Here is a 23,522-nt window from a genome sequence, read left to right on the forward strand (position 1 = left end):
GGAATTATTTTGCTTCAGTGTAGGCTGGGACCGACCAGGAACTAGATACCTTTCACTACGTAGAGTTGAAGAAAAAGTCAGTTTGAAAGTGGGAAATGTTGAGAAATTATACGTGATAATGTGAATTTGAATTTTCCAAAGGCGTTACTCTGGAAAAAATAAACATCATTATTTGCCTCCTGCCACCCGACGTTTTATTTCTTCGTGGCTAGGTTTCAAAATGTTAAGTACGTAATTGTGAAACCGTAGAGTGGAAAGTGTCAGAAAACTTATGTTCAGGCCTGAGCAACACCTTATTTTACCCTTGTGTCAAGTTAACAAAAATCTCTTTCAGACTTCATTTCCTCTTTTGTCAAGTAGAAATGAAAAAAAAATTTTTTTTACCTTTTTCGTAGAATTTTTTAGCTAGGTTACATTTTATTATATCGATTTTATATTAACATTCAATAACACTATTCAACTTGTATTTGCATTTGTGTGTGTGTGAATTTTTCTCTCAGGTTTTTTAAAGTGTTATTGAGATACGTTACATACCATACAGTTCACCTTTTAAAAATATACAGTAGAATGGTTTTTAGTACTTTACAGAGTTATGCAACCATCACCACAATTTTAGAACATTTTCATTATCCCAAAAAGGAACCCCTTACCCATATAGCAATCATTCTGTGTTTCCCCCTCAACTCCCCCAGCCCTAGGCAACCACTAATCTACTTTCTATCTCTCTAAATTTGCCTATTCTGGACATTTCATATAAAATGGAATCATACAATATGTGGTCTTTTATGACTGGCTTCTATTACTTAGTATAACGTTTTCAAGGTTCATCTATGTTGGAGTGTGTATCTGTTCTTTATTCCTTTTTATTGCCAAACTATATTTCATTGTGTGGATGCGCCACATTTTGATTGTCCATTCATCAGTTGATATTTCCACCTGTGGCTCTTGTGAATAACGCTGCTGTGAACACTGATGTACAGGCTTTTGTGTGAGCATGTATTTTCATTTCTCTTGGGTATATATCCAGGACTAGAATTGCTGAGTCACGTAGTAACTTTATGGTGATCATTCGGAGGAACTGCCAAACTGCTTTCCAAAGTGGCTGCACCATTTTACATTCCTATCAACAATATATAAGCATTCTACCTCCCTATCAACATTTTCTATTATCTCTTTGATTAAAGACATTTTAGTAGGTGTGAAGTGGATTCTTGCGGTTTCAAAAATTTTTCTAATGACTAATAATGTTGAGCATCTTTTCATGTCTTTATCGACCATTTGTTTATCTTCTTTGGAGAGCATAGGATTTTTATAAGACCTAAATTAACTCCTAAGTGAAAGTTACTTTGAAAACTGCAGAGTACTAAAAGATATGAGGGATTATTAAAATGATTGAGAGATGTAAGCAATTGGTAGTTTGCTATTTTGTTGAATTAGAAATTAGGTAACCTCACCATTTCATAGTGCTTACCCACTGACTATCACCACTTCCCTGTAGAATCAGATAAAAGGCTTTGCAAGATGTTTTGGTCAGTTTAAAAAAGTGCTGATGCTTAGCATGTTTTGTATTTCTGGGTACACAGAGTTAATCCTTTACAGCATCCTGGCGTCTGTGAGCTTTCTGAATTCTTTAAATGGAAACCAGAAAATAGTGATTGATTTACTCAAACTTACAGTGACCAGTTATTAGCAAGTTTTCATTTATCCATTTGGTAAATGAGACAGCCACTGTATACCAGTGTAAGTCAAGGTTATGAAAAGTAATTTCTCCACAATGACATTTTCCCTGTTTTTTCCTGTTTCGTTTAAATAACTAACCATTTCAAGTCTAAATTCAATGCTGTAGAAAGAAAGGGGTTAATGTTACTTGAATCTATGTTCTGACTCTTTAAGGGAAGTCCAATCTGAAGGTTTTCTTAAGCTTTGCTACTCAAAATGTTGTCCTCAGACCAGCAGCATTGTTATCACCTGGAAACTTGTTAGAAATGCAGTCTCAGGACTTAGCCCAGACCTACTAAATTAAAATCTGCATTTTAACAACATTCCCGGGTGATTCATTATACATTGAGATTTTTTTTGGCCCTGCCACATGGCTTGCAGAATCTTAGTTCCCCAACCAGGGATTGAAACTGTGCCTTTGGCAGTGAAAGTGCAGAGTCCTAACCACTGGACTGCCAGGGAAATCCCATTATACATTGGTCACTGGTCTAGAGCTTTTAATTACTTTTGTCTTTTTTTTTTTTTTTTTTTGGCCATGCAGCATGTAGGATCTTAGTTCCCCGATTAGGGATGGAATCTGAATCCCCTGCATTGAAAGCGCCAAGTCTTAACCACTGGACCTCCAGGGAATCCCTACTTCTGCCTTAATGATTGATTTCTCCCTCCCACTATCCTTTTTTAAAAACCATACTTACTGTGAACTTCATATGTATAAATAGAAATCAAATGTGAGTTATCAAGAGATTCCGTCACAGTTGAGCTTTCTGGAGTGTAGTAAGTGAAAAAAGGTGTTTATACCTCTGCAATTGTTCAAGATTCTAATCTGTAAATAGAACATTTTCTGTCTTTCTCTGTAGTACTTTGTTGGTAACACAGCATCTTATATGTAATGTCTGTATTACCAGTACAGAAGATGGCAAATGCAGGTTTTTAAAGCACGTACACGATTACATCTTGACTTCCTTAAAGTGTTAGACCTATTAACGTTTGTTATTTGCCCTGGCATAGATGTTTTCTAGAGTAAGACAAAATATTTCAGAGCCAGGCCTTCTAGTTATTCTTTGACCTTGTATGAGAGTTTGTCAGTTCTCCTTTCCTTGGTTATTCACAGTAAAGAAATATCAGCTTACCTATCAGGATGGTAATGGTTAGGGACTAGGTATCTAGGTAAATATACCCTATTTTAATTCCTGTAACAGAGCCTTGTCGTCAGTTTTTCCATAGATTCCCCTTTTACTTTTTCTCTACTCATCATTTCTATCTTTTCTGTAAACTGGTACCAAATGTTCAAATCATTCCTAGTTTGGAAGCCCTTGCCTTCCTGTCCATCCTCACTGATGGGATGTAGTTTTTCAGACTTTCCCACTGATTCACTTTATTTCTTTTATTCCATAGCCAGAAGAAATTCAACAGCAGATTATTCGAGAGACCTTCCATCTAGTTCTCAAGCGGGATGACAACATCTGTAACTTCTTGGAGGGTGGAAGGTAAATGATCAGTTTTCTCCCCATACATCCACTTTTTTTTTTTTTTCTTTTGTGTTACGCGGGCCTCTCACTGTTGTGGCCTCTCCCGTTGCGGAGCACAGGCTCCGGACGCGCAGGCTCAGTGACCATGGTTCACGGGCCCAGCCGCTCCACCGCATGTGGGATCTTCCCAGACCGGGGCAAGAACCCATGTCCCCTGCATTGGCAGGTGGACTTTCAACCACTGCGCCACCAGGGAAGCCCCCCATACATCCACTTTTGGGTGGCCTTCATCATTATTGCTTCTTCAGGCAGTACTCAAGTGTCAGGTGAGTACCTGATGCAACTTGAGCTGAGCTGAGCTAAATCTACTCAGGGAGAGACCCAGTTCTGTTTTGGAAGCTGCTAAATGGTTGTGCTTCAGATATTTACAAGTTTGGTGCCTGGGAGGGTGGGCAGAAGAAAAGGGGAGGTAAAATGGCTTTAGGCACCTCTGCCAAATTTGGTTGCCGTTCACCTGGTAGAAATGGCCTATTGTTTGGCCTGTCCTCCCCCTTTCTGTTGGGTCCCTTCTCCTCCCTTGGCACAGAGCTTGTCTTTGATATATTCAGTTAAGATATAGGCATTTAAATGTTCCCCATCTTCCACAGTTTGATTGGTGGCTCTGACTACAAACTGATTTATCGGCATTATGCTACCCTCTATTTTGTATTTTGTGTGGATTCATCAGAGAGTGAACTTGGGATCTTGGACCTCATCCAGGTATGTGTAGCAGGTAATGATGGCAGCCACTTCAGAGAGTTTGCATGGGATTTTTGAGTAACCATCTGTAGATCCTTTTGTCAGTCTCTTTTTTGATACTTGGTGAAAGTTACTAGATGTCCACCAGATGGTGCTATGAGAAAGCTCCTTAGCAACCTTTAAAAATTCTTAGAGATTCTTCTCCAGCCCTCTCACTCCCTTAGTTTTCTTATACGAGGCAGAGTCCTAACCAGTTCTTATACCAGTTCCAATGTGTGTACTCACCCCCACCCCAAGCAATTAACTCAGTTCTCCATGGACAGTAACCAGGTGTCCCATAAATTTGCTCAATTCTGACACTGTCTACCTGGAGATAGATACCAGTCTCAAGTCCAGGTTGTCTGTCACCTGTGCGTCTGACTGACAGCATATAGCTTGAAGATTTCCATGATTTCCTCCTCAGGTTCAGTTTATTTGCTAGAGTGGCTCGCAGAACTTTCTAGAGAAACATTTTACTTACTAGTTTACCAGCTTAATTTAAAAGGGTATAACTTAGGAACAGCCAGATGGAAGATGGGGAAAGGGCGTGGAGTTTCTATGCCCTCTTCAGGCACGCAACTCTCCTCGAATATCCACATGTTTACTAGCTTGGAAACTCTCCGAACCCTGTCCCTTTTGGGTTTTAAGGAGGCCTCTTTGCATAGGCATGATTGATTAAATCATTGGCCATTGGTGACTGATTGAGTTTGCAGCCCCTCTCCCCTCCCCAGAGGTCTGGAAGTAGGACTGAAAGTTCCCACAATCACATGGTTGGTTCCTCTGGCAACCAGTCCCCATTCCTGGGTGCTTTCCAAAAGTCACCTTATTAACAGAACAAAAGGTACCTTTATCACTTAGGAAGTTCCAAGGTTTTTAGGAGCCCTGTGCCAGATACAAGGATGAATACCAAATATTTCTCATTATAAGTTACAGTGTCACATCATGTTTTAAGATTTTTTTCAAGTATCAAACTAAATGACATTTAAAAATGCATACTTTGTATTTTCAGTTGTAACTCTAGCCTAAAGCAAAGAAGCTTGATGTTTTATCTAGTCTGACCAATCTTGACATAGGTAAACATGTTTTTTTAGGCTTTTTGAAAATTAGAAATGGCTTATAGATTTCTTTTCATTACTTTCATGGAAACTGAGATATGTAGGGACCCTGTACTGGGAACTATTAATTTAGTACAATTCCGTCATTTTGTACATGATATTCTAGATAGGCTTTAAGAGTGACTTGAACAAGTTAAGTTGAAAGCACTCAGAAGGAGCATGCATTAAAACCTAATAACAATTATAGAAAACTCTAGCTATAGATTATAAAATTTACATGCTTAATAACTATATTTTATTTTGTTAAGATAAAATTAAAGAAGCTAAATTTAATATACCTTGGGACAAATAAATGGAAATTTTAAATGTGTATTTTTATTTCAGATATACTACACTCTTCCAAAAAGTTATATACTTGGACATAGCAATTTTTAAATTTTATTTTATTATTTTCTTTTAAATTTTATTTATTTATTTTTATACAGCAGGTTCTTTTTTTTAAATTTTTTATTATTTTAATTTTTTTTTTGCGGTACGCGGGCCTCTCACTGCGGTGGCCTCTCCCGTTGCGGAGCACAGGCTCTGGACGCACAGGCTCAGCGGCCATGGCTCACGGGCCCAGCCGCTTCGCGGCATGTGGGATCTTCCCAGACCGGGGCACGAACCCATGTCCCCTGCATCGGCAGGCAGACTCTCAACCACTGCGCCACCACGGAAGCCCTACAGCAGGTTCTTATTAGTTAGCTATTTTGTACACATTAGTGTATGTATGTCAATCCCAATCTCCCAATTCATCCCACCCTCTTTCCCTCCTTAGCGTCCATACGTTTGTTCTCTACATCTGTGTCTCTGTTTCTGCCTTGCAAACCAGTTCATTTGTACCATTTTTCTAGATTCCACATATATGCGTTAATATACGATATTTGTTTTTCTCTTTCTGACTTACTTCACTCTGTATGACAGTCTCTAGGTCCATCCACATCTCTACAAGTCACCGAACTTTGTTCCTTTTTATGGCTGAGTAACATTCCATTGTATATATGTACCACATCTTCTTTATCCATTCGTCTGTCGATGGGCATTTAGGTTGCTTCCATGACCTGGCTATTGAAAATAGTGCTGCAGTGAACATTGGGGTGCATGTGTCTTTTTGAATTATGGTTTTCTCTGGGTACATGCCCAGCAGTGGGATTGCTGGCTCATATGGTAATTCTGTTTTTAGTTTTTTAAGGAGCCTCCATTCTGTCCTCCATAGTGGCTATATCAGTTTACATTCCCACCAGCAGTGCAAGAGGGTTCCCTTTTCTCCACACCCTCTCCAGCACTTTTTTGTAGATTTTCTTTCTTTCTTTTTTTTAAAATTAATTAATTAATTTTTGGCTGTGTTGGGTCTTCGTTGCTGTGCATGGACTTTCTCTAGTTGCAGCGAGCGGGGGCTTGGTTGCGGTGCGCAGGCTTCTCACAGCAGTGGCTTCTCTTGTTGTGGAGCATGTGCTCTAGGTGCAAGGGCTTCAGTAGTTGTGGCATGCAGGCTCCGTAGTTGTGGCTCACAGGCTCCAGAGCGCATGCTCAGCAGTTGTGGCTCATGGACCTAGTTGCTCTGTGGCATGTGGGATCTTCCCGGACCAGGGCTTGAACCCGTGTCCCCGGCATTGGCAGGAGGACTCTTAACCACTGCACCACCAGGGCAGTCTCATTGTTTGTAGATTTTCTGATGATGTCCATTCTAACCAGTGTGAGGTGATACCTCATTGTAGTTTTGATTTGCATTTCTCTAATCATTAGTGATGCTGAGCAGCTTTTCATGTGCCTCTTGGCTCTCTGTATGTCTTCTTTGGAGAAACGTCTATTTAGGTCTTCGACCCATTTTCTGGTTGGGTTGTTTGTTTTTTTAATGTTGAGCTGCATGAGCTGATTATATATTTTGGAGATTAATCCTTTGTCCATTGATTCATTTGCAAATGTTTTCTCCCATTCTGAGGGTTGTCCTTTCGTCTTGTTTATAGTTTCCTTTGCTGTGCAAAAGCTTTTGAGTTTCATTAGGTCCCATTTATTTATTTTTGTTTTTAATACCATTACTCTAGGAGGTGGGTCAAAAAAAGATCTTGCTGTGATTTATGTCAAAGAGTGTTCTCCCTATGTTTTCCTCTAAGAGTTTTATAGTGTTCAGTCTCACATTTAGTTCTTTAATCTGTTTTGAGTTTATTTATTTATTTATTTATTTATTTTTTGCTGTATGCGGGCCTCTCACTGTTGTGGCCTCCCTCGTTGCGGAGCACAGGCTCCGGACACGCAGGCTCAGCAGCCATGGCTCACGGGCCCAGCTGCTCCGTGGCATGTGCGATCTTCCCGGACCAGGGCACGAACCCGTGTCCCCTGCATCGGCAGGTGGACTGTCAACCACTGCACCACCAGGGAAGCCCCTTTGAGTTTATTTTTGTGTATGGTGTTGGGGAGTGTTCTAATTTCATTCTTTTTCCTGTAGCTGCCCAATTTTCCCAGGACCATTTATTGAAGAGACTGTCTTTTCTCCATTGTATATCCTTGCCTCCTTTGTCATAGATTAGTTGACCATAGGTGCGTGGGTTTATCTCTGGGCTTTCTGTCCTGGTCCATTGATCTATATTTCTGTTTCTGTGCCAGTACCATATTGTCTTTATTACTGTAGCTTTGTAATGTAGTCTGTAGTCAGGGAGTCTTATTCCTTCAGCTCCTTTATTTCCCTCAAGATTGATTTGGCTATTCGGGGTCTTTTGTGTCTCCATACAGATTTTAAGATTTTTTTGTTCTGGTTCCGTAAAAAATGCCATAGGTAGTTTGGTAGGGATTGCATTGAATCTGTAGATTGCCTTGTGTAGTATACTCATTTTCAGAGTATTGATTCTTCCAATCCAATAACGTGGTATATCTCTCCATCTGTTTGTGTCATCTTTGATTTCTTTCATCGGTGTCTTACAGTTTTCTGAGTAGTTCTTTTACCTCCTTAGGTAGGTTTATTCCTAGGTATTTTATTCTTTTTGCTGCAATGGTGAATGGGATTGTTTCCTTAATTTCTTTCTGATCTTTCATTGTTAGTGTATAGGAATGCAAGAGATTTCTGTGCATTTATTTTGTATCCTGCAACTTTACCAAGTTCATTGATTAGCTCTAGTAGTTTTCTGGTGGCATCTTTAGGATTCTGTATGTAATAGTATCGTGTATTCTGCAAACAGTGACAGTTTTACTTCTTCTTTTCCAATTTGTATTCCTTTTATTTCTTTTTCTTCTCTGATTGCCATGGCTAGGACTTTGAAGACTATGTTGAATAATAGTGGCGAGAGTGGACATCCTTGTCTTATTCCTGATCTTAGAGAAAATGCTTTCAGTTTTTCACCATTGAGAATGATGTTTGCTGTGGGTTTGTCGTATATGTCCTTTATTATGTTGAGGTAGGTTCCCTCTGTGCTCAATTTCTGGAGAGTTTTTATCATAAATGGGTGTTGAATTTTGTCAAAGCTTTTTCTGCATCTGTTGAGATGATCATATGGTTTTTATTCTTCAATTTGTTAATATGGTGTATCACATTGATTGATTTGTGTATTTTGAAGAATCCTTGCATCCCTGGGATAAATCCCACTTGATCATGGTGTATGATCCTTTTAATGTGTTGTTGGATTCTGTTTGCTAGTATTTTGCCGAGGATTTTTGCATCTATATTCATCAGTGATATTGGCCTGTAATTTTCTTTCTTTGTGACATCTTTGTCTGGTTTTTGTATCAGGGTGATGGTGGCCTCGTAGAATGAGTTTGGGAGTGTTCCTTCCTCTGCAATTTTTTGGAAGAGTTTGAGAAGGATGGGTGTTAGCTCTTCTCTAAATGTTTGATAGAATTCACCTGTTAGGCCATCTGGTCCTGGACTTTTGTTTGTTTTCTTTGATTTCTTCAGTGATCTCTTGGTTATTTAGTAACGTATTGTTTAGCCTTCACGTGTTTGTGTGTTTTACATTTTTTTTCCCTGTAATTTATTTCTAATCTCATAGCATTGTGGTCAGAAAAGATGCTTGATATGATTTCAGTTTTCTTAAATTTACCGAGCCTTGATTTGTGACCCAAGCTGTTATCTATCCTGGAGAATGTTCTGTGTGCACTTGAGAAGAAAGTGTAATCTGCTGTTTTCGGATGGAATGTCCTATAAATATCAATTAAATCTGTCTGGTCTATTGTATCATTTAAAGCTTGTGTTTCCTTATTAATTTTCTGTCTGGATGATCTGTCCATTGGTGTAAGTGAGGTGTTAACATCCCCCACTATTATTGTGTTACTGTTGATTTCCTTTTATATAGCTGTTAGCATTTGCCTTATGTATTGTGGTGCTCCTTTGTTGGGTGCATATATATTTATAATTGTTATATCTTCTTCTTGGATTGATCCCATGATCATTATGTAGTGTCCTTCCTTGTCTCTTGTAGCATTCTTTATTTTAAAGTCTATTTTATCTGATATGAGCATTGTTACTCCAGCTTTCTTTTGATTTCCATTTGCACGGGAAATCTTTTTCTATCCCCTCACCTTCAGTCTGTATGTGTCCCTAGGTCTGAAGTGGGTCTCTTGTAGACAACATATATATGGGTCTTGTTTTTGTATCCACTCAGTGAGCCTGTGTCTTTTGGTTCGAGTATTTAATCCATTCACATTTAAGGTAGTTATTGATATGTATTTTCCTATTACCATTTTCTTAATTGTTTTGGGTTTGTTTTTGTAGGTCCTTTTCTTCTCCTGTGTTTCCCATGAGAAGGCCCTTCAGCATTTGTTGTAGAGCTGGTTTGGTGGTTCTGAATTCTCTTAGGTTTTGCTTGTCTTTAAAGCTTTTGATTTCTCCATCAAATCTGAATGAGATCCTTGCCGGGTAGAGTAATCTTGGTTGTAGGTTCTTCCCTTTCATCACTTTAAATATATCGTGCCACTCCCTTCTGGCTTGTAGAGTTTCTTCTGAGAAATCAGCTGTTAACCTTATGGGAGTTCCCTTGAATGTTATTTGTCGTTTTTCCCTTGTTGCTTTTAATAATTTTTCTTTGTCTTTAACTTTTGTCAGTTTGATTACTATGTGTCTTGGCGTGTTTCTCCTTGGGTTTATCCTGCCTGGGACTCTCTGTGCTTCCTGGAGTTGGGTAGCTATTTCCTTTCCCATGTTAGGGAAGTTTTAGGGAAGTTTTCAAATGTAATCTCTTTAAATATTTTCTTGGGTCCTGTCTCTCTCCTCCTTCTGGGATGCCTATAATGTGAATGTTGGTGCATTTAATGTTGTCCCAGAGGTCTCTTAGGCTGTCTTCATTTCCTTTCATTTTTTTTTTTCTTTATTCTGTTCCATAGCAGTGAATTCCACCACTCTGTCTTCCAGGTCACTTATCCATTTTTCTGTCACAGTTATTCTGCTATTGATTCCTTCTAGTGTATTTTTCATTTCAGTTATTGTATTGTTTATCTCTGTTTGTTCTTTAATTCTTCTAGGTGTTTATTCTTTAATTCTTCTAGGTCTTTGTTAAATATTTCTTGCTTTTTCTCGATCTTTGCCTCCATTCTTTTTCTGAGGTCCTGGATCATCTTCACTGTCATTATTCTGAATTCTTTTTCTGGAAGGTTGCCTATCTCCACTTCATTTATTGTTTTTCTGGGGTTTTATCTTATTCTTTCATCTGGTACGTAGTCCTCTGCTTTTTCATTTTGTCTATCTTTCTCTGCATGTGGTTTTCGTCCCACATGCTGCAGGATTGTAGTTCTTACTTCTTTTGTCTCCCCTCTCTTACGTTTTATTTATTTATTTACACCCATTCACGTTCAGAAAATGACTTAAAATGGTTAGTTTTAAATTTTCATATAGTATATTCACTTATCATATATAAAAATATAAATAAATACTAGAAACATCCAAAAAAGATTCATCTCTAAGATAATTTTAAATGCTTTTTTTTTTTGGCTGCATTGGGTCTTTGTTGCTGCCTGTGGGCTTTCTCTAGTTGCGGTGAGTGGGGGCTACTCTTCTGAGTGGGCTTCTCATTGCAGTGGCTTCTTTTGTTGCAGAGCACGGGCTCTAGGCATGCAGGCTTCAGTAGTTGCAGTGCGCGGGCTTTAGTATTTGCAGCATGCAGGCTCAGTAGTTGTGGCACGCAGGCCCTAGAGTGCATGGGCTTCAGTAGTTGTGGCACGTGGGCTCAGTAGTTGTGGCGTGTGGGCTCTAGTGCTCAGGCTCAGTAGTTGTGGCGGACGGACTTAGTTGCTCCGCAGCATGTGGGATCTTCCCAGACCAGGGATCGAACCCATGTCCCCTGCATTGGCAGGCGGATTCTTAACCACTGCACCACCAGGGAAGTCCCTTTAAATGCTTTCTTAACACCTGAGTTCGATTGGACATTGAGAGTCAATGTGGCATAACAGGAAGAGCTCAAGATCTAGAATCAGAAAACCTGGATTTGAATCATGGATCCACCATCTGATATAGAACTACTAGGTTGTAAAAATGGAACAGACTTACAGGTACAGAGAACAAATGGGTGGTTGCCAGAGGGAAGGGGGATGGAGGTGGAGGGCAAAATAGGTGAAGGGGATTAAGAGGTACAAACCTCCAGTTATAAAATAAATGAGCCACAAAGATATAATATACGGCTTAAGGAATATAGTCAATAATATTTTAATAACTTTGTTTTGAAAGAGATGGTTGCTAGACTTACCTTGGTGATTGTATCATAATGTATGCAAATGTCAAATCACTATGTAGTATATCTGAAACTAACATAATGTTGTATGTCAACTGTATTTCAACTAAAAAAACCCGAAATACTAGGTTGTAGAATTCAGTTGTGACAATGTACTGTATATTATTGTACACTGTAGAATGCTATAGGAATGTGCATATAATAAGTGTATTAGAAAATAAAGGTAAAATATATAGTGGTAATATATATTTAAAATTGAGATGCAGTTATTAGAGGAGATGCACTTCAAGACAAAAGAGAAATGCATATTAACAAGACAGAATGAGAAGTGTAACTTTATAATGTCGTGGACATTTATTAAATACTTAGCATGCACTGGATTTGGGAAGATAGATAAAGAAAAGGTAAAAATAATAGGAACTAAGAGTTTTCATCATTGAAAAGACAATAAAATCAGTAAATAGTTTTCCTAATATAAAGAGGATAAAAGTCAGAAATAGAAAACATTAAAATGTTTTAGCGGATGATATACATAGTTATAATGCCAATATATTTGAAATAGCTGACCTCAAAAAATAAATATCCAAAGACCCTGGATCCAATATCAGGATGAAATAAGAAAGGTAAAATGAAAAACTGACTCCCTAATAGACTCAGTAGATTTTAGTACAGTAAGACCTCTATTATGTAAGTTATTTTTTAGACTCAGACTAAAAAATCATACTGCTTAAGTGTATTTTATGGAGTAAATTGGTTATGATCCAAAAGCTTCTCACAAAGAAAATGTGAGTCAGATACTGCATTTAAAAAAAAAAATTATTTTATTTTTGGCTGCGTTGGGTCTTCGTTGCTGTGCGCAGGCTTTCTCTAGTTGCGGAGAGCGGGGGCTACTGCTTGTTGCCGTGCGCAGGCTTCTCATTGCAGTGGCTTCTCTTGCTGCGGAGCACAGGCTCTAGGTGCGCGGGCTTCGGTAGTTGCGGCACGTGGGCTCAGTAGTTGTGGCTTGCGGGCTGGAGCCCAGGCTCAGTAGTTGTGGTGCACAGGCTTAGTTACTCTGCAGCACGTGGGATCTTCCTGGACCAGGGATTGAACCTGTGTACCCTGCATTGGCAGGCAGATTCTTAACTACTGCACCACCAGGGAAGTCCCTGATATTGCATATTTTTATTGGACAGAATTATTAAATAAAATCTTAGCGAATAATCAGTTGAACCAAGGAGTCATGAGACCTGGCTCTTGTTTTGGACTCTCCTGTTAGCAAACAGCATGGTCTTAAATCATTTAAGTTTTGTTGGCGTTAGGGTTTTTGTTTTATGTTTTGGCTCTGTGTGTGTGTGTGTGTGTGTTTATTTTTATTTATAAGTATACTAGGTGTTCTTTCTAGCTCTAAAATTCTTTCTCAAGAATACTGCATGCTAGAAGAATTATTTATTATGTCCAAATAATCTTTATTCCAAGGATACAAGTCAGTTTAACAATGACATATTTTTAGAGTCTCTATTACAACAGTAAGAAAAATATAACTAATATAATTTCATCAGTACGTGCCGAGAGAAATGATTACCCAAATTATGTTTCTGAAATACTCTTAGATTGGAATAGGAAGCATTTTTACTTGATTATTTAGTGCATGTTTTCTTTATTCAGTATAAACTATTTATTGTTGAAGAAATAATACACTTATGTGGTTCAAAATTCAAAAGGAATACCAAGAGTATACAGTGGAAAACATCTTTCTTCTCTTCTCCCCCAGTCACCCAGAAACAGCCAATTTTAGTTTTAAAACCAAGAGCCAGAGCCAGTGTTATCTCAGGGGAGAAATATACAGGCATTTATGAAAACAAGGTGTCTCCTCTTACTGTTATTCTAATTTGAGCAAACATTTGTAATGAGTGATTAAAAAAGAAATGAAGAAGTAACATAGTAAAGGAGGAGAGAGGTAAGTTATTACTGTAAGAGAGCCTGATTATGTACCTAGTAAACCTTAAAAAAGGGGGGAGATTGTGGCAAGTAATGAATGATATGAGCAACACGGCAGAATATGAGATCAGTTCGTCAAAATTGAATTTCCTATTTTTTGTGAAAACAGCTAGGAAATTCATAATTAAAGAAATTTCACTTACAGTAGTGACAAAGGATATTTAGTGTTTAGAAATTAACTTAGTATGGAATAGTTGATATTGATTCCAATAAAATTATAAAATCTTTGTTTAATTATTTATTTATTTGGCTGCATTGGGTCTTCGTTGCAGCACGTGGGATCTTTAGTTGCTGCATGTGGGATCTAGTTTCCTGACCAGGCATCGAACCCAGGCCCCCTGCATTTGGGAGCATGGAGTCTTAGCCACTGGACCACCAGTGAAGTCCCTACAATTGTAAAATTTTAAAGGAAAATCATAAAGGAATACTTGAAATCAGTGGAGCTATAAGCCCTTTACTGGGAAGAGTTGAGCAAAGATGACAGTAGTAATCAATAGATTAAATGGGGAACCAAGTATAAATCCAGAAGATCTTTTTTTTTAAAAATTTTTTTTTGGCCATGCCACATGGCATGCGGGATCTTAGTTCCCCAACCAGGGATCCAACCCGTGTCCCCTCCAGTGGAAGCACGGAGTCTCAACCACTGGACTGCCAGGGAAGTCCCAATCCAGGAGATCGTATAGAACTTGGTAAAGAGAAAGTTCATGAGGAAAAGTGAATGGCCAAGAAATGCAGAAGTATGTTCTGAGGGAAGAAGGGCAGTAATGAGTGACTGGCTTCACTAGGCTTCAGAATATATAATGGTTGCAGATGAAATTATTATCTACCTAGAAATTCCAAAACAATCAACTGGAAAACAATTAGAATGAGCAATATAGTTCAGTAAGGGACTGGATACAAGTTTAATGTATAAAAACTAATAGCTTTCCCTTAGCAATAATAAGTTAGAAAATATAATATTTAAAAGGGGCCCATTCACAGTAGGAAAACCTTCCTTAAGATACCCAAGAATAAATGTAAAAAATGTGTAAGATCTATATGAAGAAAACTTTAAAATTCTACTGAAAATATGATAAAAGAGCAAAATAAATGAATAAAACATACGCTTTGCCTGTGGAAAAACTTTTAAAACTGTCAGTACAGTTGACCCTTGAACAACACAGGGGTTAGAGGTACTGACCCACCATGCTGTCGAAAATCCCTATATAATTTACAGTAGGCCCTCCTGTATACCCAGTTCCTCCGTGTACACGGTTCCTCCATATCCGTGGTTCTGTGTCTTCAGATTCAACCAACTGGGGATTGTATAATACTATAGTGTTTACTATTGAAAAAAATCTGAGTGTAAGTGGACCCGCACTGTTCAAACCTGTGTTGGTCAAGTGTCAACTGTACTTCCAGCTTATAAATTACTGAAAACCCAATCAGAATCCCAATAAGATTATTGCTGTTTTTTAAATAATTTTTATTGTGAAACGTATATACAAAAACTACGGAAAACATGCCTATGCAGTTTGAGGAATGCCGATAAAATGAAACTCTCACCCAGATTAAGAAATAGTACATTGCTAGTACCTCAAAGCCCCCGTATGTCCCTCCTCAGTTCCGTCCCCCTTGTTCATTGCATCCTTCTTCAGACTTTTTAAAGACTTTATTTATTTATTTTCCTTCTTTTCTTTTTCTTTTTTTTTTGGCTGTGTTGGGTCTTTATTGCGGCTTACGGGCTTCTCTCTAGTTGTGGTGTGTGGGTTTTCTCTCTCCAGTTGTGGCGTGTGGGCTCCAGAGTGAGTGGGCTTTGTAGTTTTTGCAGCACGTGGGTTCTCTCGTTGAGGCACTCGAGCTCAGTAGTTGTGGCACATGGGTTTGGTTGCCGCATAGCATGTGGGATCTTAGTTCCCCAACCAGGGATCGAACCTGCATCCCTTGCATTGCAAGGTGGATTCTTTACCACTGGACTACCAGGGAAGTCCCTTTCTTCAGACTTTTAAGTTGATCATTGCTTTGCTTCTCTTTATAGTTTTATCATGTGATGTATATTCCCTAAATGATACTTTGTTAGTTTGGAAAAACTGAGTGTAAGTAGTTGTGTAAGGAAAGGATAATTTGCCACTACTAGATGAAAGCTCCTGCAAGAAGATAAGCTGAACAGTGTCACCATCTGACTTCAGTATCCCTGAGGGTTTACAAGAGGCCTTTCTGAGGAAGTCTGAGGGCAAGCTCATGTGAGTGATTCTGGGGAAACTTAGAGCTCACCGTAGTTGGGGCCTTAGCCTTTGGCTGTCTTGGAGGAACATGGACAGGAGGAATGGACCACTGTGTATTTTCTGCTTCTCACCTTTTCATAACTTCTGTATTTCAAGAGTAAATCAAAGCAGAACATTTCAATGGGGGATGGGTAAAATGAGTATTCTCAGCTGATCCAGGTGGCAGAGCAGTAGAACAGATACTAGATGGTTTGATTGTTTCCATTTTCCTTTTTTTTTATTAGTTTGATTGTTTTCATTTTCCTTTTTTTTAATTAACCCAAATAGAACTACTGTAAGTCTTTATGCAAACTGTTGTGTCTCTTCACACCCCAATGAAATTCCTGGGTCAAGGGATAATATTTCTAATTATAATTCATGTTGCTAGATAGATATTTGGGAAGGTTATATTAATTTATAATGCTTCCTGAAGTATATGAGTTTATGTTTCTTCCTAACTCCAGCATTGAAATACGTCATTTTTAATTTCTACTCGGAGGTGAGTGGTACCTCACAAATGTCTGAATTTTTATTTTTATTAATCATGCCAACTTTTCCCATGTGTGAATTTATTTATTATTATTTTTTTTTTTGCGGTACACGGGCCTCTCACTGTTGTGGGCTCTTCCGTTGCGGAGCACAGGCTCCAGACGTGCAGGCTCAGCAGCCATGGCTCACGGGCCTAGCCGTTCTGCGACATGTGGCATCTTCCTGGACCGGGGCACAAACCCGTGTCCCCTGCATCGGCAGGCAGACTCTCAACCACTACGCCACCAGGGAAGCCCCCATGTGTGAATTTACAGTGTTCTTTTTCATGTAAACCTTTTGTAATATAATTGAAACATTTGTCCAGTTAAGTCTAGTTCCTGGTTTATAATATTATATTTCATTTATTGTAAGATACACATTTTTTCACACTTTAATAACTAACATGAGGATGTATATTACAGTAGATGACATCTTACAGTTACAATTGACAGCATTTTTTTCTTTGTTAATACAAAAATAATGGTTTGTCTTATAGTCAATGAAAAAGTAATTCTTTGTATATTTTTGTTTATTTTAAAACTAACTTTTTTCTAAACGATTCTATTAAATGTGAATAATCCATTTATACCTCCTCTTGTTGAAGAAACCTTAATATATAATATGTTAAGTTTAGAGTAAAATCCAAACTCCCTATCACAACCTGCAAGGCCCGACATGGTCTGGCTCCTTTGTCTCTCTCTGTCCGATCTCACCATATACACTGTCACCTTCACTGTAGCCATTCCAGCCTTCTTTCTGCTCCTCAGGTCCAAGTACATTTTTGCTTCAGGGCCTTTGCACCTGTTCTATCCACTGGCGTGATTTTTCCCAGGTGTTTCCCTCTTCAGCTCTTCAAAAGACTGGCTTCTTCATTCATGACTCAGCTCAAATGTTAATCCTCAGAGAGACTTTCTTGACACTCTGTTTGAAGTAACCCCCATCACATCATCCTATTTACTTCCTTCAGAGCATGTGTGACAATGGTAAAGATCTTGTTTATCTGCCTCATTCTTCCCACACCCAGAACATAACCAGACAAGAATGTGACTTGCTGACTGAGGTATCCCCAGAGTACACCCGTGTATGCCTAGTGCACAGTAATCACTCGCTATTTAGTGTTTACTCTTCACTTTGTTCCACTGAGTTATGTTTCTCTTTCTGTGTTAATTTTGCACTGTTTTACTTGTATGTTAATATAGGTTCATATCCCAGTAAGACCGGTTATTCCCCTTGGGTGCGGTTCTTTTTCAGAATATTCTCCAATAGTTATAACCATTTATTCATCCTTATACATTTTTGAATAATTTGTAAAGGTCCCAAAAGTCCCTGTTGGATTTTAATTAGAAGTGAATTTAAAGTAGCATTTCCTTGCATTTATTCATTCCTTTCAAATCTTACATTACAGTTTTGTTTTTCAAAAAAGGTCCTAATATCCCATGGTTTATTCTGGAGTTTTAGGATATTAAGCTTTTTTTTTTTTTTTTTTTTTTTGCGGTACGCAGGCCTCTCACTGTTGTGGCCTCTCCTGTTACGGAGCACAGGCTCCAGACGTGCAGGCCCAGCGGCCATGGCCTACGGGCCCAGCCGCTCCGCGGCATGTGGGATACTCCCGGACCAGGGCACGAACCCATGTCTCCGGCATCAGCAGGTGGACTCCCAACCACTGCGCCACCAGGGAGGCCCAGGATATTAAGCTTTTATTCATCATTATATTCACAAATATTTCTTTACCATTATACAGCCGTCCCTCTAATTCTTACTTTACGCTCTTCATTATTTGCACTTCAGCATAGTTGAAACTATCCACTTTATGTTTATCTCCTCTACTTCTTCACTAGTCATAAGTTTATCTTCCAGTTGGGACAAAATTCCAAATCATTTGTTTTCAATTAAAAAATGTTTTAATAAGTTTTTAGCACAAAGATTATTTAAATCTTTTTAACACACACAAGATTTATTTCAGTATATTCTGAGATATGGAACTGAGTTTCTTTTTCTCTGTATCATGTTCCAGGTTCTTCAAATTATTCAGTCTCCCATTGTTTTGCTACTTCTAGTTTAACTTAAATTTCTGTATAAATGTAGGCCCCTTTTTGGAATTTCAAGTACATTGTTTTGGGTTTTTTAAATTATACAAGTAGTACCTGGATATATTCTTTTTATTTAAAAAAGTAAGGTTTTTTTTTAAAACAGTTTTATTGGGATATAATTCACATACCATACAGTTTATCCATTTGAAGTGTGTAATTGAGTGGATTTTAGTATATTCACAGAGTTGTATAGCCATCATCACAACCAATTTTAGAACATTTTCATCACCCCAAAAAGAAACCTCTTACTCATTATAGTCACTTCCCATTTCCCTCCAACTGCCTCCTAACTCCAGCCCTAGGCAACCATTAATTTACTTCCTGTATCTATAGTTTTGCCTGTTATGGACATTTCATAAAAATAGATTTGTATAATATGTGGTCCTTCTGGACCACAGAAGACTGGCTTCTTTAGCATAATAGTTTCAATATCCATCTATTGTTGTAGCATGTATCAGTATTCCATTCCTTTTTTTTAATTATTAATTTTTATTGGAGTATAGTTGATTTACAATGTTGTGTTAGTTTCTGCTGTACAGCAAAGTGAATCAGTTATACATATACATATTATCTACTCTTTAGATTCTTTTCCCATATAGGTCATTAAATATATTAAGTAAATATATTAAGTATAATGGAGAAGTCCTCCCCCTTAGCATTCACTCCCCTCTCATATACCACTCCTCTTTCTAGAGGTAGCCACTATTAAGCCTTTTAATGCATGTACACACACAGACACACACACACGTCACATACATTATTTAATTTTTAAGTAAAAAGTAATCTCACTACATACATAGTTCTGTAACTTGCTTTTTTAATCACTTAGAAGTCTTGGTACTTTTTCCACTTCATATATGCTTTTTAGTGATGCATGATTTTCCACAATATTAATATATCATAGTCTTTTATTTATAATCTTTTATTCAGTACCCTACCTGTGGGCATTCAGGTTTCTCCCAGTTTCTTCCTATTGCAAATTATTGTGCAATGATATCCTTGCACATGCATCTGTATGCACGTGTGTTAGTTTCTTTAGGATAGATTCCTAAAATTGGAATTGCTGCTTTAATTAAAGATGTGTGCTTTTTTTTTTATATAATTTTTTTTTAGATGTTGGGGGTAGGAGTTTATTAATTTATTTATTTTTGCAGTGTTGGGTCTTCGTTTCTGTGCGAGGGCTTTCTCTAGTTGTGGCAAGCGGGGGCCACTCTTCATCGCGGTGCGCGGGCCTCATCGCGGCCTCTCTTGTTGCGGAGCACAGGCTCCAGACGTGCAGGCTCAGTAGTTGTGGCACACGGGCTCACTTGCTCTGCGGCATGTGGGATCTTCCCAGACCAGGGCTCGAACCCCTGTCCCCTGCATTAGCAGGCAGCTTCTCAACCACTGCGCCACCAGGGAAGCCCAAAGATGTGTGCTTTTTAAATTGTTAGATAGTGCCTAATTGCCTCTCCCCAAAGTCCTATTTCCCCATAACCTTACCAGCTTTAAATATTAAGGATATTTTCAAATGTTTGCCGTCTTATGGGTGAAAAAATAGAAATTTGTTGTTTTCCCTAGCATGCTTGAATACTAGTGAGGCCACATATCTTTTACTGTTTACCAGTCATTTTGTATTTGAAAATGTCTGACCATAGCATTTGTCCACTTTTCTAATGGCTCATTTGTTTTTGTTTTTTAAAATCTATTTATTTATTTATTTTTAAATTTTTTGGCTGCATTGGGTCTTTGTTGCTGTGCGCGGCCTTTCTCTAGTTGCGGCGAGCAGGGGCTACTCTTCGTTGTGGTGTGTGGGCTTCCCATTGCGGTGGCTTCTCTTGTTGTGGAGCATGGGCTCTAGGCACGTGGGCTCAGTAATTGTGACGCGCAGGCTCAGTAGTTGTGGCGCACGGGCTTAGTTGCTCCGCGGCATGTGGGATCTTCAGTTGTAGCGTATGGGCTCAGTTGTTTCATGGCATGTGGGATCTTCCCGGACCAGGGCTCAAGCCAGTATCCCCTGCATTGGCAGGCAGATTCTTAACCACTGCGCCACCAGGGAAGTCCGGCTCATTTGTTTTATTCATTTGTAAGCGTTTGTTTTTTTCCTAACTTTATGGATACTAATCCTTTTCTGTTATATTTATTGCAGATATTTTCTCCTAGTCCATTTGTCTTTTAACTTTATATAGTTTGGTTTGCTTGTCTTTCTTCTTGTAGCTTGAAGGTATATAAAAATATTCTCCAGTATTGCCATTGCTTTTTTTTTTTCTTTTGAGAAAACCATTTTTATTATTATCACCACCCAGCTTATTTGTGCTTGATTATGTAGCACATTGGCCAGATTGTCTAAAGAGATCTACATAACATTTCTTTCATGTTTCAAGAGATGAAAATAACTGTAAAAAGTTAACAAAAGTACACAAGACAGTGGATGCAAAAAAATCTGTGTGTGAGATTTTATCCCATGTGCAGCTTTTATATATTTGAAAAGTAGAATTCATGAGCTAAAAAATATTGTCCTATCAAGTTTGTTTTTTTAAATTTTATTTATTTTTGGCTGCGCTGGGTCTTCGTTGCTGTGCGTGGGCTTTCTCTAGTTGTGGTGAGCAGGGACTACTCTTTGTTGCTGTGCGCGTGCTTCTCGTTGCGGAGCACGGGCTCTAGGTGTGCAGGATTCAGTAGTTGAAGCACGCAGGCTTGGTAGTTGTGACATGTGGGCTCTAGGGCACGCGGGCTTCAGTAGTTGTGGTGCGCAGGCTCAGTAGTTGTGGCTTGCAGACGCTAGAGCGCAGGCTCAGTAGCTGTGGTGCAAGGGCTTAGTTGCTCCATGGCATGTGGGATCTTCCTGGACCAGGGATCAAACCCATGTCCCCGGCATTGGCAGGTGGATTCTTAACCACTGCACCACCAGGGAAGTCCCCTCCTATCAAGTTTGGTAGAAGTAGATTTAACCTGATTTTAACACTAACACCATTATCATTGATTTAATAGTTATAAAAAATGATGTTTTTCTTTTTTCCCCCAGCTTTATCAAGGTATAATTGATGTATAACACATAACATTGTGTAAAGTTAAGATGTTTAGTGTATTGACCTGATATACTTATATATTGCAAAATGATTACCACCGTATCAAGCTAACATCTTTTATCATGTCACAAAATTATCATTTCTTTTTTGTGGTAAAAATCATTTTTCAATATACTAAAGTCAGCATGACATCCATGCAAATTAGAATGCTAGCTGTTTGGTGCACAAGGACCTGACTTCAGAACAAGAACTCTGTAAGTCCCATACTTTTTTTTTTTTTTTTGGCCGCGCCTTGTAGCATGTGGGATCTTAGTTCCCCAACCAGGGATCAAACCCATGCCCACTACAGTGGAAGCGTGGAGTCTTAACCACTGGACCGCCAGGGAAGTCCCTCCCATACTTTAAATGTGTGATCTTTTTCAACCTGTATCCATTCCTCACGTTGAAGAGTGAGACCCAATCCTACTCCTCTTTGTGTATGAGTTTATGATCTTTTCATACTGAGCATCTAGATTTCCACATAGTACTTCCTGTTGCTTCAGAGTCTTGTAACTTTCTTCATCAGCTGAACTATATCCAGTGTTTTCCTTTTTATTTCTGTTCAGCGAATTTCATTGGAGTCACAGCTGCTGTGTTATAATAGCTAAATGTGGCTATTCTGACCTCTGCCAAAGGTTTAGCTTGTGGGGCTGCCCTTTGAGCCTCTGTAGCTACCTGAGGAGTTACTTGTGTTCTTGATGGCAACAGGGCAGCAACACTGAGAACAGAATCTCCAGTAGTTGCAGCTGTTTCTTCTTGTTTTTGTTTTTACACCATTTCCTTTTCTTGTAATTTGTCTGCCCTTTCCAACCTTGTAGGATCAAGACCTTTTCCATTCCTTGCTTCTACTAAGGTGATGCCTTTTATGAGACTTAGATGTTGAATGACTTTTGCCTCTTGGTGACTTTCATTCTTTATATTTGTGTCTGTTCTCACCATTTGCAGATGAATTTAGTTGCTCTTTTCCTTTGTGAGAAGAATGTTCTTTGTCATTTTATTCCCCAGATTTGTTTCTTAATTTAGTTTTAGATTCATGTCATATTATTTTGCCATCTGAGTCTGTAGCACCTTCGTTTCAGTCCCTTCATGCATTAGCATGCTGTTTGCTTATTATGTTCTGGCTCCTGCGGTTTCTTCCTACATTATGTGACTTTTGTTTCCTTTCTCTTGACCTTGATTATGATCTTGAATAATGATGTTTTGAGAAAGCTTTAGGAGAAACAGATACATCTGACTGTTCATTTTGATCTCTATCTGGGGATGTCTTTTCTGGAGCTATTCCATCTTATTCTGGATCACTAGCCTACTGAGAACCCAATTGTTATGGACTAAATTGTGTTCCCCCCAAATTTGTATGTTGAAACCTTTAACCCTCAATGTGACTGTATTTGGAGACGGGGACTTTAAGGAAGTAAGTTAAACTAGGCCTAAGGGTGGGGTTCTGATCTCATGCAGCTGGTGTTCTTATAATTATGAAGAGGAAGAGACATCAGAGATCTCTTTCTTTCCACATGCACAAACCAAGGAGAGGCCATTCAAGGACACAGGGAGAAGGCAGCTGTCTGCAAGCCAGGAGGAGAAACTGCTCCTGCCAAACCTTGATCTAGGACTTCTAACCTCCAACACTGTGAGAAAATGTCTGTTGTTTAAGCCACACAGACTTAGTTACTACCATGTGGTATTTTGTTGTGGCAGCCCAAGCAGACTAATATACCAATCTTTTTTTTTTTTTTTTTTTTTTTTTTTGCGGTATGCGGGCCTCTCACTGCTGTGGCCTCTCCTGTTGCGGAGCACAGGCTCCGGACGCATAGGCTCAGCGGCCATGGCTCATGGGCCCAGCCGCTCTGCGGCATGTGGGATCTTCCCGGACCGGGGCACAAACCCGTGTCCCCTGCATCGGCAGGCGGACTCTCAACCACTGTGCC

The 23,522-nt window shown here is 38.9% G+C and overlaps 1 protein-coding gene across 2 annotated transcripts in view; it reads left to right on the forward strand.

Moving 5' to 3' along the window:
* The window catches only part of AP3S2 (adaptor related protein complex 3 subunit sigma 2), a 58,031-nt gene that overhangs the window by 561 nt on the left and 33,948 nt on the right, over window positions 1-23,522 (forward strand). For both annotated transcript variants that reach the window (XM_089906809.1, XM_022563959.2), the window contains exons 2-3: window positions 3,115-3,206; window positions 3,836-3,947. In XM_089906809.1, coding sequence (XP_089762935.1) covers window positions 3,115-3,206; window positions 3,836-3,947 — 204 coding nt within the window. The remainder of the gene's footprint in view (window positions 1-3,114; window positions 3,207-3,835; window positions 3,948-23,522) is intronic.

The sequence above is a fragment of the Delphinapterus leucas genome, chromosome 2, assembly GCF_059928025.1.
Source record: "Delphinapterus leucas isolate spDelLeu-1000000601 "Yukka" chromosome 2, BTC_Dleu_Yukka2, whole genome shotgun sequence".
Taxonomy (NCBI): Eukaryota; Metazoa; Chordata; class Mammalia; order Artiodactyla; family Monodontidae; genus Delphinapterus; species Delphinapterus leucas.